This window comes from Ambystoma mexicanum, chromosome 7q (genome assembly GCF_040938575.1).
Source record: "Ambystoma mexicanum isolate Mex_15411 chromosome 7q, UKY_AmexF1_1, whole genome shotgun sequence".
NCBI lineage: Eukaryota > Metazoa > Chordata > Amphibia > Caudata > Ambystomatidae > Ambystoma > Ambystoma mexicanum.
Window position 1 is genome coordinate 941676718 of NC_090941.1, and position 20414 is coordinate 941697131.

General features: G+C 47.8%; 1 protein-coding gene across 3 annotated transcripts in view; it reads left to right on the forward strand.

Moving 5' to 3' along the window:
* NARS2 (asparaginyl-tRNA synthetase 2, mitochondrial) overlaps positions 1 to 20414 on the forward strand; it is an 803364-nt gene that overhangs the window by 332871 nt on the left and 450079 nt on the right. For all 3 annotated transcript variants that reach the window (XM_069639926.1, XM_069639928.1, XM_069639927.1), the window contains exon 6: positions 20212 to 20312. In XM_069639926.1, the coding sequence (XP_069496027.1) occupies positions 20212 to 20312 (101 nt within the window). The remainder of the gene's footprint in view (positions 1 to 20211; positions 20313 to 20414) is intronic.

A 20414-nucleotide genomic window follows, 5' to 3' on the forward strand; every position in this document is an offset into this window, starting at 1 on the left:
TCATTCTCGGTGAATCCGAGATTAAGGTCGCCAATGAGCAAAATTTGCGAGTGGTCTTTAGTATTATTGGCTAGGATGCAGTTTAGGTCATCTTCGAAAGAGCCTCGTGGCCCAGGAGGTCTGTAGACCTCGTGTATGGTTAAAGTCTAGTTGTTAGAGAGGGGGAGTTTGGCAGTGAGGGTCTCACGGGATTGGTTGGGTGGAGCATTGGCAAGCCTGAGAGTTAGATTGGTTTTGTGGATAATGGCTAGTCCACCGCCTCTGGCGTTGGGTCTGTCTGCTCTGAGTATCTGGTGTCCATCTGGTACAGCTATCATGAGGGCAGGTCCTGCAGCCTCGTGGAGCCATGTTTCGGTTATGGCCAGTAAGTCAAGATTCTCATTGGTTATTGTGTTGGCGATCTCGGTAGCGTGGGCCACCATGGATCTGGCATTGATTAGTGACCCAGATAGTAATAGGGTACTAGGGATTTATGTCTTGGGGGGAGGTATGGTTGTAGATACATTAACCCTGTGAGTGTTTCTGGGAGTAGTATCGGGATGGTCAGAGGGCAGTTTGAGGGAGTTGTCTCTGCAACTGTAAACACAGCATTGTTGGTTTGTGCAGCGTGTAAAACAGCCACAGTCTTTTACCTCATCTTCACAAATGCCTGGTTTCATGAATGTCTATACTGGCCTCTTTCATTGCCTGAAGACCTGCAAACGACTGAGTTGACTGCAACTAAACTTGACTGTGGATCTATTGAAAGGAAGGCAAACCATTTGCTACGGTTGTAATCAATTATGTGTTACGTGTGGCCCTCAAGCTAAAGTAACACTAAGCCCATTCAAATTGCTTTGTGTACCTGCATTGAGAGGCTGCAGCACCGGGGATATTTTGCCCTACAGTGGAGAACCATAGTTCTGGTTTTCCCCACTCAACCTGCTACGGGTAAGATGTGTGCTCCTGGAGGGGAGTCTTTCTTTGGTCACCTGAACTGAACAACATTTTTTCACTACAGCTCCCATACTCCTTAGAGACTGCATTAGCAATTTAATTGGATTCACCTGAAAAGCAAGGCAACACAGCCTCCCTGAAGAGTGTTGGGACACGAAAGCTCTAGGAGGAGGAGAACAGCAGCACAAATGCAGCAGAAGTGATCCAACCCTGTGAACATTTGGGCAACAATTGGGATCTAACCCAGTGAATTGGACACTTTTGGGATTTAACCCAGTTATATATTTTTTCTTTTTTCAGGTAGTATATTGGCCAGGAATTGGAGTGCGCGCCTCACCCCCTCTTTTTTACATATGCCTAAGTGGCCTATGGAATGTCTGCCATGTGGCATCTATTGACTATTAGACAGTGGTAAGTGATGTGCAGTCATCATTTGTTCACTGGATGGGGTCCTTTTTGGATTGTGTCTGTGCGTGCCATGAGAGAGGGGTTTAAGGCGTGTTGGGGACGGATGAGCAGATTTCTGGATGGCGTGTGTGGAGGTGGCCATGCTTTCTCATGTTTTACCTTGTTATGCTTTGCTTGGCTATATATTTATTTGTATGTTTTTATTTTGACATTTGTAAAGAGCACCTAACTCTGAGGCATCTGGCTGCAAAGTATGAAGAAATAGAGTATGAGGCTATAGTATGAGGAAATAGAGAAGTAGCAGATCTTCAATCTCATACTGTGTTTAGGTTATTTGCATTTGTTCAGTCATGCTCAGGAAAGAGTTGCTGCGCTTCTTTTGTGTCCTTTCTACTTGTTGTTGCGGATTGCATAGATATGCGCACCCAGTTGTCACGATTCTTTGTTAAAAAAACCTATGTATTGTTCAGTTATTCACAGATATCGAATGAAGACTATATACTCAGTTGCAGAGTATTGGTTCGCAATATGCACATTTTAAAAGCAGTGTCTACTTAGTATTCAGTTGTTGGCTGATATTCAACAAGGCAGACCTTATTTACTTGGTAGCCTGTTTCCATTTCAATAGGTGTTCCCACAATGCTATTTTAATTAATACCATTGTTTGGCATTAGTCCACACATTGCCCTATACTAGGCAATAACATTTACGTGTGTTCAGTTCCTACAAACGCCATGTTGATCTGAGGAGGCTCCTTCAGTCCATGAGAAGCAGGGATTTCTGAGTGGCATTCTTAGGCCAGGCGACCCTTTTTGCCAAATTGTTATTTAGTATATTATGTTTTACAACTTCCAGTTTTTCTCTGTGATTGTATGATGTATAGACACACATTGGTAGATTGCTGCAAGACTTTCAACATGTTGCACAGCGTTTTATGTTCCACAGAGGTGACCTTTCTTGGTTTGGCAAATTCGGCCATAGCACAGGCAACAATGGTCTATGGTTTTCCCTTACTGAGTTCCAATATTCTGGTCTTTGTTCCAAGTTTTTGTGAATCAGAGGATTTCATCTCCAAGTACATGTCCTTTTCTGATATAGCAGTGAGGCAATAGAAAGATGTACGATGGAGTGCTCTGCTAAATGCCAGGAGACCATTGAAGAGCCTGCAAAGGAGCCCCTTTTATCTAAGTCCTGGTAAACAAGAGATGATGTGAATTGCAAAATAACAGGTGTAACCTCTCCACATGTTGTTTGAGCCACCTCGTATCTTTCAGTGCCAGCTTGCACTTGTCTTTCTATTCTCTGTCAACTGAGCTGCCACTCTGCTCTAGAAGATGGTGTCAACACCATCTGTAATCCTGCTTTCACAGCATGCAGCTATAAGAGTTTTTAAAATGTATTTTCAGAGGGGTTGGTTCTAAGTGGACTTGTCAGTGAACAAAAATAGCAAACTGCTGGAAAAGCTGGCCTGGCCTACACGCTGAGAAGTGAGTGGAATCATTGATGCCTGGCACTGTTCGATATGGGAGGCTCTTATTACATGACAGTAGTTTGGATGATTGCAAGTTTTTGTTTGCTTTTAGTAGAAATAATTAAAGCCAATTGACTTTCGCCTTGTTCCTCTGGACATCATACGTGGGCTACCCCAAAATGCTGTGTGCAGGCACCACTTCGTAGATGCAAGCACAAGGGGTGATGTAGAGTGCATCCAGGCAACCTGAAAAATGTTTGATTCGGCTTATGTGACAAAGATTCAACACCTTTCTTAACTTAGTCATGCTGTACTTAGTAAGCCCTATACAAAATACAAGTAATAAAGACTTGTATCATTCAAGTGTCAGATGAAGGTAATTCGTAGTGCCCAGGCCTAACGGTTGGAATATTGTTCTAATTTGGTATTCCCTCACCAGTATTCAGTCTCAGGAATATACCGCCTAGCATTCTTCCTGGTTCACTCACAGTTTTAGAACACCCAGCTGCCTTGTTGTCAATCTCCTACCAGGAAGCTTTTCGGTCTCACCCTGCAGCCGGGAGTCGCCCTCCTGTGCCATGATCAATGCCTCTAACACGCTGCTGCCAGCAAGAATGTCTACCCTCTTGCTTAGCATTTTAATGACACCAGTCACGGGTGGCACACCTGGGCTAAAATATCCAGATCAGTTCTTGGAGCTCTTGGCAAGCTTCTCAGATCTCTCTCTTTGTATACTCAGTGTCTGTTGTTTATTCCTCAACAACTCGTATCCCCTTCTCTCAACTCTCCGAATCTGGTCTCTCCAAGGATTTGAAGCACAGCTCCCAGCTGGCTTTGCAGCGGCTCTTCCATTGTCTGACTTTCCGCTCCTTCACTCCTCCATTGGTCGGTTCTTTTGTACTGGACCAGGCCGGTGTGTTATCAATACATATTTTATTAATTTATTATTTAATGTCAAATTAAAATAAACAAATTACAACATCCACCAAGGATGTGGCAACACAAAATGCAGTGTCATTAGAAAACAACCAGGTTAAGATAGACTGTGAAACTACTTCCTTTTTTTATGAAAAAACAGGGCAAAAACAATTAAACTCAAAATGATACCACAAAGGTTAAGCACTCTCCCTGCGACACTCAACCCCCAAACATCAATTGGACTTGATTCGTTTGAATGGAGGGCAGTGGCAGGGAATAGGAATACAGGGGTCAAATCGGTTTTTGGGTGGTGCCCATAGAAACAATATGGGGAGCAAGCAAAGAATGGGACAACTCGTTTTCGCACAATGAAAAAGAATGGGTTTTCAATTATTTAGCACAACTACTATGGGACAGAACCAAAAGGAATTCGTACTGCTTACGCGTAGAGGACAGGCAGGGCTTTAGAGAATACTAGTCGGAACACAAGGGGAAATAGAAACAGAGTAAGAACATCGGTTTTTAGGAGATTCAACACATGGGCAATGGAAAAGAAAAATGCAAATGGGACTTTGTTTTCACTGATGCTTAAAATGACAGGCAAGCTCTGTGCAATGGGGTAGCTCACAAAAGGAAAATCAGTTTTGGGGTAGAATGACAGAGCAAGGGGAGCATACAGTTGCAGATGGAAATTCGTTTAGCAAAGCACCATTTACACACAGGGACAAATTTGATTTCTGGCTCACAAGGGGACTAAGTCTTTTGGGCAACACTTTTATGACTATAACAATTCACAATGCACTGGGAAGAGATAGTTGGTTTTGAATTCCAAATATACAAATCCTGTGAAATAAATGGGGACATAAATTGATTTACTGAGAAAAATATACTGAGGATCTACCATACAAATGGGGATTCTTCAATGGGAGAATGAATGAAATGCAGAGGCAAACAAAGGATTCTTCAATGGGAAAATTAATACAATGCACAGACATACCAAGGATTCTTCACTAGGAAAATTTCAAAATGCACTGGCGATTAACAGATTTTTCAATAGGAAAATGACTAAAATGCACTGGCAATTGGGGTTTTTCAATAGGGGAGTTTTCAATTTAAATGCAATGCTAAATAGAATAGGGATTATGCAATCTATAGCTTGGGATATTGATAATTACCGGAGAGGGCTTGATTGGACATCAGGGAGCATCAGAGCACCACTGCTGGTACCGTCAAGGGGGTCAGTCAAGGATTCCCTTTGTCCTCCAAGGGGTCCCAACTCAGCTATTACAGCTCCTGCAAGATTTAGGCCTCTCTGTGCTGGGATGTTCCAGATTCTGCCAGTTGCTCACCTAGGATTTAGTAGGAAGAGTCCTGATTTGAGGTGGAGTTACCTAGTTATTGGGAAAGTGACAACACTAATGTGTCAGAGTTTCCGCAGAATGGATTGGGCACTGTTCAAAAGTCCACTCCAATCTGTGGGCTGATGGGTCCAGAAAATATAGGAGTGTTCTGGGAAACCAGGGGAGGAGATCCCTTCGTCATCTTAATCTCGACAGAGAGCTCGGTCTGGCTTGGGGACATAGAAATCTCACTGTGTGACAAGTGCTCTTAATCTTCATATTTCAACACATATGAAAGCATTTGAGCACTCTATATTTTACTGCAAATCAAATTACCCTAACTAGAAGTGTGTAGGTTATTCCATGGCAGAGCTTGTTTCCCCTCATTTACTCCAAAACAATATCTCTGAAAAATACGGTGCTCGGTGGGCAGAATATGAATCATATTTTGCATGTTTTTTCAACTTTTCATATCCCTCAACCACACCAGGAGTGCCCCATGATGTTTTCCTCTATCTTGGGTTGTGTAGGCCCCACCAAAATCGTTTTTAGTTGACCAGAAGCAGTCCACTTTGATTAACCCTGGCCCCCACCCTTGGCATGTGTCTGTTTCTGGCTGTGACGTCAAGAGGGGGGGGTCCTGTGTTTAGATTACCTAATAGCGTCAAGTGCTAATTGCCGGCTAATGCAAGTTGTTATGCTGTTTGTGAGGCCCAGGGTCATAAACTGGAAAGCAGAACGTGTTCTTATCTCCCCACAACGCAAACGTGATCTCTACCAGCATTTAGTTTATATTTTTAACAGAATGGCCTCAGGTCTGCAGTGAGATGGCCTAAATCCCCATGGTAAGATGGGGATTGGAATCTACTTTCACATTTGAAGACACAAGCAGAGAGAAATGAAACCAAGATTAGGCCTGCCCCCACTTAAAGAATTTAACTTTCAAATAAACTCTTGGAAATGCACACCATTCTAACATGTAAAACCCTTGCAAAATAGTTCCCTGCACACAGTGGTTACATAAGGGCAACATAATTATATTTTTAGAGACTTAAGTTGTACATCTGGATGCTCAGAGTTTCATTTTAAAGGCACAATTGAAATGTCACTTTGTGAAGTTTCAGCCGTGAAAAAGCTTTCATTCTGCTGCAATTCAACATCCTCTTGTAGATTCGGTACATGGTTTTTTCCTCTGTGATCGGCTCATGATGGACAGAACACAAGTTCATATTTTACAAATATTGCACACATTTTCATGAGCATGTCTTTAGTTTAATGGGAAAAATGATTTACACATTTTCTTTAATGTTCCTGCCAGAATGCAATCTGCTTCACTGCAGCTGTAGGTCTCAATGCTGACATCCCATTTAGGGTTCTGTGGACTGTAATTTCTGAGGATGTTACTTCAGCTTTCCCATAATTTGTCCACTCTTGTCAAATGTCTTTCCCTTGTGCCAGGCAATTTACAGTTTTATGCCTCTCTGGGTTTTGGGGTCCAAATTCACTCTGTTTGGTTTCGAAAGTGCAGGACCTCATTTCCACATTAGTTCGGGGCAGGCCTTTCATTTTGGGGAGCCCTCATAACTGACTCTGGCCTTTTACTCATGACATCGAGGGCTCATTTCAACCCACACACAGTGTGTTATATATTTCTTATACTGCAAGTGCGACAATGAATGAAAGGTTGGATGGTGTTACATAAAAGATTGCTAAGCACTTAGGAAGCAGCACATTCAGTATGAACCATATGTCTGCTGCGTTCTTTCTGTGCACCTGCATTCTCTACATTGAGAAGAAAGAATAACACAAACTAATTTAAGATCTTTTGGCTATTAGGTGGCACTGAAATGGGAAGTGAAGGTCAAGGAGAGACCCACCCATTGACTAGTCATAGCATTGCTAGGGCTATTCCTACCCATTGCCTGGCTTTCCACCCGCCCATAACACAACCACCTAGTATCTCTTTGAGTCTAGCTATGTGCTTTCTGCACAGACTTCTAAAAGGAAATGGCTAAACTGCAGCTACATTCCAGCTCCTGAGTTCCTAAAACTGCTTTAACCAAGTGTGCCACTCTCACAGGGCAATTTAATATCCCTCCTAACAGATACAAAACAGATCAAACAACAGGGAGTACACCAACAGCCAGCTTACATACCACAGACCAAGGCATGCAGACTAGCACGGAGGACACGCGAGGCTTCCCTCAGCACACACTTGCTACAGAACAACTATAAACATGTCTGCACTTGACTTATGAGCATTATTTGTACATTTGCATCTGTTCCTTGCACTGAAGTACTGTTAAAAACGTGCATTGGCAAAGACAACCGTTTTGGCTCTTACATAGACTATTGGCAGGCGCTGCCTAGGTTTTAGCACCATTTACCAGCTATTGCCATCTTGTGTCCAGGAAGTAACATTCTGGCAGTGCCTGGAAAATATGGATCAATGCCCAAAACTGTTGACTTTGCCAATATTTGTTTTCACCTATGTCATACGCGCAAGTACGATTTGTGTGGCATCCTGTGCCCTTTTTTTGGTGCCTGCCATCTGCAGCACGGCCTCAGCAGCTCTCACATGATGACACTAGCCACTAGATGATGGGGAAAGCAGAACACTATTTGACCTGCGGTTCAGGCAGCGCAAGACATCACTACTATTCCAAGTTTAAGCCACATTTGGGAAACTGATGCCTAGTGCCCACATTCTAAAGATGTCTTTATCAGCACCCCCTTTTGCAGCCTGACCGGTAAAAAGTAGAGTGTCTAACTCCATCACGCTCTGTTTGAAGCGACATCCACGACAGTTTTGGCGAGACTCTGCTCGACCACGCCAGCTCTCGATCTGCCCAGACAAAGACGGGAGGTACCTGGAAGCCATGATAGGGCCTTGTTTGCTAGTGAGTTGTTCTGCAAAGCCCTTAATTACAGATCCAAAGGAATAAAGGTGGCTCGTGGCTTCAAGGCCTACTTGCTCCATTCAGTGCGCCATACACCGCAAGAGCGGTTACCCAGCACAAAGACAGTATGCATGGTCTTCCTATACCAGTCATCAACCCTCGACATCCTCCTTCAGTTCATACAGCACTGAAGGTGGCAAGAAAAGGAGGGGCGGGGGGCGAGGAAGGTCCCAGGCTCCAAGGAATGCCTGACTTTCCATGTGCCAACCTCCCGATGCTTTATACTTCCATTGGGGCGAAGTTACACCACCACTTCACCGGTGACGAACAATAACCACTGACAAATGGGTACCACAAGTCATCCAGCTCTGACACACCTTGAAATTCACGTTCACCTCGCCCCACAAGCTCCCTTTGAGATTGAAACAGTGGTGGTATCCCTTACAAGAAGAGGTGCAGCAAATGGTGCTCAAGCGGGTCATCTAGAGGGTGCCACATGGTCAAAAGAGCGAGGGGTCTGACTCGATATTTCCTTGTCAGGAAACCAGTACTACACCTACAGTAAGTAAACAAGCACATCAAGAAACAGTCACTTCAGATGACTTTGCTACAAAAGGCAGTAACCTGTTTAGGAGGATTTCTCCACCACCCTTGATATACTGGATGCCTATCCCACACCCTATTTGGCCGTCACACAGAAAGTACCAACAACGAGTATTTCGAATTTACTGCCCTTGCATTAGTCCTCCATCGTATTTAAATTGTCTTGTTCCCATGGCCAGATGGTTGAGACGGCAAAAAATCAGGATCCATCCATACAAGACGATTGGCTAGTTAAGGCCCCTTCACTCTGGCAGGCCACAAGACACTCTTGTCTCACCATACTAACTCTTGAAGACCTCAGCTTGGCCGGCAACCATGAAAAGTCACCACTCAAGCTACTCTGAAAGTCATCTTCCTGGGTGCCAACATAGACTCCACTATCCGAAGGGTGCTGCCATCTCATGAAGGCAGGCATGCGTTTCTTGCAAAAGATCATCAACTCAAAACCAGGGACTCTGTGAGGACATTTCTCTCTGTCCTGGGTGTCATATGCTCCTGCATATTGCTGGTCCCGTAGTACAGGCTGCGGATGTGGCCATTCCACCAGAGGTTTCAAGAACAGTGGCAGCGAACTGCGGGGCACTGGAACCGGTCATATCAAAGGGTAGACACCTCCAGGAACGCCCTGCGATGATGGCAATGCCTGACCCAAACTATCTGTGGGCCTCCCATTTCAGGATCTGGAAGCATCCGCCACCATAAGAGCAATAGCCTCCCTCAGATGAATTGGATTGCATCTAGGTGAACTGTCAATGAAGGGCCTGTTGTCTGAAGATGAGAATTATCTGCAAATAAATGTTTGGACGCTCAGGTCAATGCGTCTTGCACCTGAGGATTTTTGACAATTATAAATGGGTGCTCTGTGAAGGTTGAAACTAACAACACCATCTCTATGTTCTACATGAACAAGCAAAGGGTACACAGTCTCGGCTGGTATCCACAGAAGCACAAGCAATTATGGAAATGGGCGATTCACCACAGCATATGCATACGGACGGAACACCTTCTGGGTGTGGCAGTCACCCAAAAATGCTTCTGCCTTGGCATATTCGCTTAGCAGGAGCATGGCACTATGACATGTCACTATCCCACAAATGGGAACTGAAGAACAAAGTGCTTCACCAAATCTTTCAGATATGGGGAATGTCCATGATGGGCCACTTTGTAACAGCAGCCAACACAAAGACAAAGTGTCTCTGCTTTGCCATCCGTTTACCCCAATGAGGCTTGGAAAGGGAGGCATTGGGCCTCATTACAAGCCTGTCAGTCTGGAAATAAGGGTGCTGGTAGCAGCGTAACGGACCGCCAGACTACAAGTATTCCATCAGGGGACTTTGCTCTCGGCAGGTCTGACCTGCCGGGTGCACCAGCCCTGTAGGCATGGTTTTTACGGAAGCCCCAGCACCATTAGCAACGGTGTCAGTGCTTCCATGTCCCCATTCCCCACAGGAATGGGACTTACACTATCTGCCGCCTGACATCCTGGGCCGCCAGGACTTTTAATGCCCCGATGGCACCAGGATATCAGGCGGCAGAACAGTGTTATAGGTTCAGCGGCAACTCACATTGAGGCCCATTTTCTGTTCCATGAACGCATGCTGATCAAATACGTGAGGAATATTGAGTTCAGAATCGTTCTGCAGGGATCGAATAAGGATTTGACTAGCAGGAGCTGGAAGCAGCTGCTGTGTGTTTGGCATCAAACAGTAAGCAGGAGCTAACTCTGGGGAACCATGAGCTTAATATAGCATCCCACAAATGTAACTCCTCTATGCGATATAAGATGAAAACTGTAACTGTGTCAATTATATATCACCAGTTATGCTTTAAATGGTCTGTCCTATTGCTCATTTATACATATTCCCAAACACACAGAGTTAATGTCATATAGGTACTTTTATATAGTATCATTTGACATGGGGAGCCAAATGTAGCTCCTGGTAGCTGTTGGTGTCAAGCCATCCAGGCTCTCCTAGGGTATAGCCACAAGCTTAATCTCTCCCAGCTCTTGTCGATTTCAAACCCTGTTTCCGATAGCCCCCTTGTGGTTGAGGCAGAACTGGTACCATGATCAACTTCGTCTAAATCTAAGATGGGAGCAAGCTACAACCATCAAATCAAAATAAGGCCGTCCTAGTAGCATGTGTCAAATAAAAGGGCTGATACTAAAAAAAAATATTGCCAATCCTTACAACTAAATATGAAAAGAGTGAGGGATAGTGTTCATAAGAAAGAAAGAGGTGTTTACAAAGGATATGTCAGGATGTGGTAGCAGGGGTCTCCCTTCCCCACATTTTGAGCACAGGACAAGGTGGGACTCCCGAGCACAGCACACTCTCGAGCTTTCCCAGCACGAGATTACAGATCCACTCTCAAGTATCAGGATCTTTGGTGGTTAAGTCTCTTTTGTACAAAAAGTCTCTTGCCTCCGAGGATCTGATGGATTCAAAATGATAAAACAGAAGTTCCTTTCTGCATGTACTGTGGTTGATGGTTTCTCACCCCTGTATCCGATGTTCCGGGCTCAGATCCCTTTCAAATAGCAGCCTCCCTCCATCGGGTTCAATATGGCTTTAGCTCACAAAATTTCTCTCCAAGAAGGCTTCCCTCTGCCGGACTTGAGCCTCCTTTCACTTTCAAAGGTCACCTCCCTTCGTCGGGTTCACTATGGCGTTTTAATCACAGTGTTCCTTGGGCATCATGCTTCGCCCCGTTCTACCAGCATCCCTCCGTCAGGTTCATGTTTGCCAGCTTCTCTTGTCGGTCAAAGACTTTCGACTGTACAGAGGATTTTGCTAGACCCCTGTATGACCACTTTGATCTCTTCTTGCGGCTTTCCTAAGGCTTTCTGGTGTTGGTAGTTTCCTCAATGGGGCAATGTAACCTGGTCCCCTCTGACGGTGGTTTTCCCCTTAAGAATTAACAGTTCTTTGATTTGTTTCTACATTTGTTATTTGTTACTTTCGTTCAACACAGTTCGGTTTCTTATCGGCTCTCCCCTCGGCTTACTGGCTGTGATGAACTGCTGGGCTTGCCTTTTCTCTGTAGTCAAGGATTGTACAAAGGTAGCAGGTGTTGCTCACTGTTCTGATTATCAGAGTAGGAGGGCTCTGTGTACCGTTGATATCTGCTGCAATACACCTTTGATATTGTTCGTGGTCTTACGATTCCTTTCTCGGAGGCTCTGGGGGTCTGTGTCGAAAAGGGCAAGGTTTCTTCTCTCCTTGTTGCCCTTTTGGTTCTCACCACCTTTCTCCTCCTGTTGAATTGCCGTACCGGGATAGATGTCTCGTTGTGCAGTCTGCCTTGCTCATAGTGTGCTCTCATGCTCCACCTTTTATCCCTGTGGAGAAGGGAAAGGGTTGTCAGGTGTGTGTGATTCTGGTCAATTGCCTGACTTTGCCTGACCCTTGTGTTGGGACCGGTCAGGTAAACAATTCTGGTGTTAGTCCGTTGTCTTTCGTGATATGCAAAAGTGTTCGTGTCGGAAAAGGGGGTAGTATTTTTGCGTATCCTACGGGGTAGGATGGGTTAAATGTGTTGGAAGAAGGGGGAAACCGGTCTCACCTGTCGGTGACCCACTTCCACTCCCCAAGTACCCCCCCCCCCCATCCAGGTGATCCTGATTAGTGCCTATTTTATTTGTTCCTTGACGTCTAGCATAATTTAATGCACTTCGACTTTGTGCCTGTATCCCAATGTCATGTGGCTAAGATTTTCTAACATTTGCCTCCTGATGGCCAAAGCAGTTAGTGGCCTTGTGTGATTTGATCCTGATGTCCAATGTAATTTGCGTGAGTGACTCCCAGATATTGCGACCTGAGCTCGTAGCATGCTGAGCTGTTCCTAGTGACCCCATCTCAACTCTGCTCCTAAAATCCCTAATTGTTACGCTGCTTCGGAGAAACTAATTGTGGCATTAAGAGACATTATCATTAGTAGTGCTAAAGTGCTATCTTAGAGCCAAAACTGGTTTGGCTCTTAAGAACAACTCATGAACTAAAACTAATTGTAACAGTAAATTGCATCCTTTCATCTGAAATGAATTGCGCCGTGTATGAGCTGTGGATAACTGTTGTGTTTTAAGTGCCCTCAGTTATCCAAAACCTATAGTCATCCAAAGGTGACCTATGAATCACAAATTAATGTGGCGTTAAAATGCCACCTATGAACAAAACGTATTGTGGTGCTAAAATTACATGTATGAGCTAAAACTACTCTTGGAGGTACAGCTAAAACAGTGAACCATAGCTAACAGCGACAGTGTCATGCTTTATATGAGCTAGCATATGAGCTAAAACTAATAATGGTACTGGAGAGGGCGCTAGAGGGCCATCCAAGATGGCCGACCAGGTCTAAAGCTCCCGCTTCGCCCCGTATTAATCCTGCAGAATCCTACAAGTCCCGGCAGATCAGTGCAGCGGCCCACAGATCCTTGTTCTCCCGGTCTCCCCAGCGACCAGTCTGCGAAAATCTGGAGCCGAATCGGTGCCGCCAAGTCGGAGCACGGCTCGCGCGGCTCTGTCCCCGAGCCTCGCGTAGCTGGCTGGCGGGGCACCGACCAGCCAATACCCCGCCTCCTCGCCAGCGGTAACCCCCCCCCACCAGAAGCCGAGCCGGGACAAGGGCGCCAGGAGGGCAGACGACAACTCCGGGCGGGCACCCGCCAGAAGACTGAGTGTCGACGTGGACACAGGTGCCCCCCCCTCCCCCCTCCAGCCTCCTTCCCCACCAGCCCCCGGCAGCCGTGCAACAAACGCGGCCACAAGCTACCCCAGCGCCCGGCGTCGGCCTCAGGGGAGTCGAGACAGGAACAGCGGCTCCTTCACGGCGTCACCGCCCACCTCTGCCGCGCCCGCTCCGGCGCCCGGCTCCGGGGCCGAGGGCCGTGGGGCGAGGGCCGCAGCAGCAGACGGAGGCCGGCACCTTCCCCCACCTCCGGTGCCCGTACAGCCCCTGCTGAGTTCGCAGAGACCATCGTTGCCCAGGCGTCAACACAGAACCAGGAACCACGACCCCCCCCCTCTCCCCAAGGCCCGAGTGCGCCCAGTGTGGAACGCGACCGGGACAAAGAAGAGGCTGAGCGGGTGTGGAGGTAAGGAGTCGGGGGGAAGACTTCATCACTCCCCGTAGAGCGCCGGACCAACACGCGGCTGCCCCCTCCCCTCAGACAGCCGGGACCTCCATAGAGCAAGGAAGCAGCCCATCAAGACCCTGCTCCGGCTGTGCCCAGAACATCGCTGCCCGATCACTTTACGCCACCCCGCAGCAAGAGTGTCATAAACCCCGAATTGCAGAGCCCTCCCCACAGAAGCTCTCGGAGCCCTTCCCCACTGCCCGTGAACACCGGTTGGTGACGCTTCAACCTGCGCTACCCACAAGATCACCAGCCACTTCAGCCTGCGACCAGGCCAGCCCCGGGAAGGGTCCCGCTGGCGCCCCTGGTAGAGTCTGGACAGAAGTTGCCGACAACTGCCATCCCCACTCCCGCTACCGTCACCAGTCATTCCCACATCCGTGGTCACGATGGGGAAGGCCGACAAGTACCAGAGGAAGTTAAACTTTGAAAGCGGCTCAACACCCAGAGCACCACTCCCCCAGGATGACCTTGCCTCAATGTCAGTCGACCCGCAACAAGAAGATCCTAGTGGTAACCCCTCCGAAATCAAAGAATTCCTCCTCGACCTGAAAGCTGGAATCGGCAATTTGAGCAATAAAATGGATGGTCTTGCATCTAAGGTCGACCTACTACAACATCGGATGGACTCGCAAACTGAACGCTTGAACGACATAGAGCAGAGAGTCTCAAATCTCGACGACAGCTCAACGACTCTAACCAACAAAGTCTCCCTACTAGAATCGCAACTCAAAACAACAATTGCTAAGTGTGAAGACTTGGAAGGTCGATCAAGAAGGAACAACCTTCGGATAGTGGGAGTGAGAGAACAGCAAACGCAGGAGAAAATGGAGGTATTCGTCGGGTCCCTCTGCATAAACCTGTTCGGACGAGAGGCTCTATCACATCTCTTTATCGTAGAGAGGGCTCACCGTGTTCCCATGTCTAGACCAGCTCCGGGCTCGACACCCAGATCAATAATAGCAAGGCTGTTGAATTACAGAGATCGGGACTCCATACTCCGGCTTGCCAGAGAAAAAGGCGAGCTGCGCCACGAGGGGGGCATTATTCATTTTTTCCCCGACTTCTCCCCATCAGTGCAGGTACAACGGAAAACGTTCGCCAGTGTCAAGCAAAGACTCCGAAACAGTCAAATGATGTACTCAATGCTATACCCTGCGCACCTCAGAATCCAGCACGAAGGGAAGATCCAGTTCTTCCAAACCCCGGAGGAGGCAAACCTATTCCTGGACCGTTTGGGATGTCCGGACCAAAACCAAGCCCGCCCCAGACCGCAGAGAGAAAGGAATCCCAGGAATCCTCCATAAAGTGTAAGGCTGGGTGGCGACCCAATAACTAGTCCACTGCACGAAGCAAGCCGGAACTTTCAAGCTGAGCTGAAGACGGGGCAGGGACACCTGGAGGGCCCCGCGCGCCCCTAGCTCAGCCACCGTTAAGTTTAGTTTTAGTTGAGTTTGTTCCACGGAGGTGGAGGTTCATTCTTCGGCATGGAGATGCCATGGGCCGTTTGGGTTAACAGTTGGACAATGAAGGGCCTCTCGGTGGGCCAGTTGGGGGTTGCCCACCCTTCGGAGAGGAAAGTTTCGGGCCAGTTGGGGTTTGCCCGGAGTTCGTGCCCTCAGAGGGCATTGGTAATGTTCAGCGCCGCCGGCTCCCGACAGTCCCGCTCCCCGCTTGCTCCTTGCTCAGTGTTAATCTCGCCGCCACAACTGGGCCCTCCACCCCGGAGCCCTAAACCTGGCACTAGACCACTCATTGCCAAATCAGCCCAACAGATCGGAAGGACAACGTGGTCTGATATAACACTCTACTCATCCCATTCAACGTCCTAACGTGGAATATAAGAGGCGGCAATATCCCAGCAAAATCCAGAAAAATCCTGCAGTACCTCAGACGTCATGAGGTGGATGTGGCCCTGATCCAGGAAACGCACCTTAGCCCAGGGACAGATCATCAGTGGGCCAAGAGCTGGGGTTGCCACAGATATTTCTCATCCTATTCTACATACTCGAGAGGAGTCGCTATACTCATACACAGGAGGCTCGGGTTTCGTCTACTCCACTCGACGAAAGACGCTGAAGGAAGAGCCGTACTGGTATGCGGCATCATCGCAGGTCAAAAAATGACCTTCATTAACTCTTATGCGCCAAATGTGGACGGGCCTGACAATTTTGGATGGGTGATGACACAGCTCTCTACCCACGACCACGCAACAATAATCTGGGGCGGAGACATGAACACTGTTTTAGACCCCATGAGAGACAGATCAAGAGCCACTCCGCTGCCACCCTCGAAGGCCAGCCTCCAAATCAAGGAAATCTGCAAAGCATTTAATCTTCATGATGTCTGGAGAATTTCTAACGGAGAGCTGAGGGACTTTACCTTCCACTCCGCGGTCCACAACACGAGCTCCAGGATCGACTATCTACTCACCTCAGCATACGGCCCCTGGACTCGTGGCCGATGTTGCATTCATCCAAGAACGCTCTCAGACCACTCACCGCTGTTTCTCAACCTCAAGCCGTCCAACCCCACGCCGCCCCTGCAGCGCTGGCGATTCAAAACGGGCTCTTTACACGACGAAGCCTTTGCCGCCGAATTAAGAGAAGAGATGGACGTGTTTCTTGAAGCCAACCTTGGCTCTGTCCCCTCACCAGGCACAATCTGGGAGTCTTTAAAATGCTTCATCAGGGGAGTCTGCCACGCCAAAGAAAACGGCATCCTCAAGCTCATCAGGAGCGAGCTTGCGACTATCGAAAGTAAACTAAAATCTCTCGAGATCCAGAACACGAACTCGTCCGACCCACAGACAGCGGCAGCTTTGAAAATAGAACTGCAAAAATTCAATGCCACTGCAGAGCGAGAGGTCAAATTTTTAAGCCGCCCCAGTCAAGTCCGCCAATATGGCGAGGGTCAAAAACCAGGCGCACTTCTGGCGAAGCTAATCAGAGCCGACAACAAACAATCCCAAATCGAAAGGATCCGAACCAAACAAGGCGAGGTGATCCACACCGACGACAGGATTGCAGAAGAATTCAGGCTATTCTACCAAGACCTCTACAGTACGAAACTCCCAAACGATTCAAACACCCCGTTGGAATATCTAGAAGACACCAAGCTCTACTGGGTCTAACAACACCTACGGGAACCTCTGAATGAAATGATCTCGCAGGAAGAGATTAAAGCAGTTATTAAGGCCCTACCCGCTTCCAAGGCACCCGGCCCAGATGGCCTAACGGGAGAATTCTATAAAGCATTTGCGGACACCCTGGCTCCCCTCCTGGCGGCAGTGTACGAAGAGGCACTGGAAGTCGGGACTCTCCCCCACTCCGCCTGTGAAGCCAATGTCATCCTGCTCCACAAACCAGGCAAACCGCCAGAAGATTGCGCATCATACCGCCCAATCTCGTTACTTAACCTCGACAACAAAATACTTGCCAAGGTCCTAGCCAATAGATTGATGCCCCTGATGCCTGCCCTTGTGCTAGCAGACCAAGCCGGCTTCATCCCAGGCCGCAACACGACCTTCGGCATCCGGAGAATGTTCGGCATCATTGAGGCACTAGACCCCTCTAGTCAGGCAGCTGCAGTACTTCTAGACGCAGAGAAAGCGTTCGATTCAGTGGAGTGGCCGTTTATGTTTATGGTCCTCACCAGGATGGGTCTGGGAGCCCGTTTCATCAAGCTCGTCTCTCTCCTGTACACCAAGCCACGAGCAAACATCATTGTAGGCTCCGCAAAATCAGCGTCAATAGACCTGCAAAGAGGTACACGACAAGGCTGCCCTCTGTCAGCGTTAATCTTCGCCCTGGTGATGGAGCCGCTCGCTTCTAACCTTCGGGAACTCAGACAACAGAGGGGGCTTATCATCGGCCCACACAGTCTCATCATCTCCTTATATGCCGACGATGTGGCCCTATTCGTTCGTGACCCTGAGGTCAACCTGAACCCAGTCATGAGGGAAGTCATTAAATTCGGAGCAGCCTCTGGGCTAAAAATTAATCATTCCAAATCCGTCCTCTTCCCACTGACCAGGGCCACAAAACAGTTTACAGACGAATTCAATCTGATGTGGAATACCGCAAGTGTCCGGTACCTGGGGATACAGCTGTCCCTGGACAAGCATGAGGTGTTTTGCAATAACTATGAGGAAGTGGTCAAGGCCCTCCAGGACAAGGTTGCACGCTGGAAGACGCTTCCACTAACGCTCTGGGGCAGGGCCTCACTGGTCAAGATGGTGGTCCTCCCGAAACTGCTGTATCTTTTTAACAATATCCCTGTGTTATTACCGAAAACCTTTCTGAAGAAGCTGAAAAGCTTGGTTCTTGAACTTCTCTGGGCAGGAAAACCAGCCAGAGTGGCATACTCAACATTGATTCTTCCAGTGCCCAACGGGGGACTGGCCCTCCCAGACTTGGAGAAATACTTTTGGGCTGCCCAGGCACAATACCTCAGCCACTGGTATGCGACTCACACAATCCGCCCTCATGTACAAGTGGAGCGAGCCCTGGCAACGCCTAATCTTCTGACTGCAGTAATCTTTGGCCAGATTCACGTTCCCAACCACACGATGAACGCAATGCTCACGACGTACAAAGTCTGGTCAACCCTAGCCCAAAGTCTCGGGGTGCAAACACGATACTCCCCTCTTTTACCAGTCAAGTTTATACCCGGAATCCCCCTAACCTCGGAGAAGGCCTTTCACCAGTGGGTCGAGAAGCTTCATATTCATACTCTAGGAGACCTCTTCACGGAGGAAGGCTTTCTGACACCAGCCCAAGCAAAAACGAAAGGGGGCAACACCGCACTGGACGTTTTCCTCTATTTCCGGACTCGCTATACATTTCAGTCCCTCCTGCCAGGCTTCCCGAACCAACCACCTACCTGGCAATTGCTGCATGATGTTATTCAAGCCCAAGGCGACGGCAGGCTGGTGTCACAAATATACAAAGCACTAATCCCTAGCGCGACCCCAGCCGTCACCCGAGCAAAATCCAGATGGGAAAGGGCACTAAACACAGCCATTTCAGATGAGGATTGGGGCTACGTCCTGAAGCAGAATCAGAAAATCGCACTCAATTCACGCCTCAAACTCATCCACTTCAACTTCCTCCATCAAACCTACCACACGCCCGAAAAGACCAACAAACATCACCCGGACGCGCATGCAGGGTGCAAGAGATGCGGTTCCTTATCCGCGAACTTTGTCCATCTGGCCTGGGAGTGCCCTGAAATAGCCCCTTTCTGGAACCAAGTGCTAGACACGACGACGGCGATTGTCGGTGAAGCCATACACCCGAGACATACAGCCGCGTTGCTCGGCATGACGAGGCTGCTTTCCGTCCCATCCAGGAGGCTGACGGGGGTCCTGCTGACACTTGCCCGAAGAAGAGTGGCCATGGCGTGGGGCCGGGGGTCCCCCTCCGGCTTACGCAGCCTGGCGCAAAGACTTACTCTACTACCAGGATGTAGAGACGGACTTTATAAAACTCCTACCTCTACACGCTCGACCTCCTGACATTTGGGGCCCGCTGACATCATTCCTGATAAGTGAGGCGGAACCTCCCTCAGGTGACACCTCAGAGTCAGGAGACACACCCTAAAGGAATCTATTCCTGGACAATCTCTCCCCCAGGCCACGAGTCGGGAGTGGAGGGACGAGCTTCTGCAGAGGCTGGGCGCGTGCGGGGAGGAGGTGACGGGGTTGAAGGGATGTTCTAAGACGACGGCGCAAAGTTACTTTCCACCCTAATGTGGGTGTGTAGTTGTATAGTGTGTTAAATTCCAAAAATAAAGTGTTTAAAAAATAAATAATGGTACTGGAGCACTACCTATGAGCTTAAACTAATTGTGGGGTTCATGTGGCACCTTTGAACCAAAACTAATTGTGGCGTTGAGGTGCCTTCTATGGGACACAATTAATTATTCCGCTAAAGCAACATATATGCCCAAAGTAATTATGGTGCTAGAGTGCCACTTATGAGCCTAAATGTACTGCAGCACCAAAGCGCCACTTGTGAACCAAGACTAGGTATGTCACAAAACTGACGTCTATGAACTGAAACTTATTGTGAAAAAATACCACCCAGGATCCAAAGACAGTCATGGAAGTAAAGTGACCGGAGTCCAAACTAATTTGGGCTCTAAAGGGACATCAGTGAGCTAAACCCTATTGTAGCAACAAAGCACAACCTATGGCCCAAAAGGAGTTGTTGCCTGAAGCACCACCCATGAAAAGAAACTAGTTATGGAACGCATGCGCCAATAATGAGTCAAAGCTATTAGTAGTGCTCAGAAGCTACTTATGAGCCATGACTATTTGTGGCACTTGTGCTCAACCTATAAGCCAAAGTTAATCCACCTCTGTGCAACTACATTCACAAAGTCATCTCTCTCTAGTCTAAACACTCTTTTATTTTTGCCTTAACTTCTGTGTGTCTCTTTTTAATCCCCTCGTCCCTGTTGTAGTTCATTGTTTCTTCATTCTTTTTCCACCAGCCAACAAGCAAGGTGGGCATATCTGGAGAAAATCCACATTTTTTCAATGTTCCTGCATTTCTAACTGTGTCTGGACAGCTGCATCTGGAAGTGATGACTGGGTAAGGACATCTGCGAGATAGTCATATTTGTGTTTGATTTTAGTGTGCCAGCAATTGTAGATCCTATAATTGGTTCTCTCCAATCCATCTAATCACTAATGT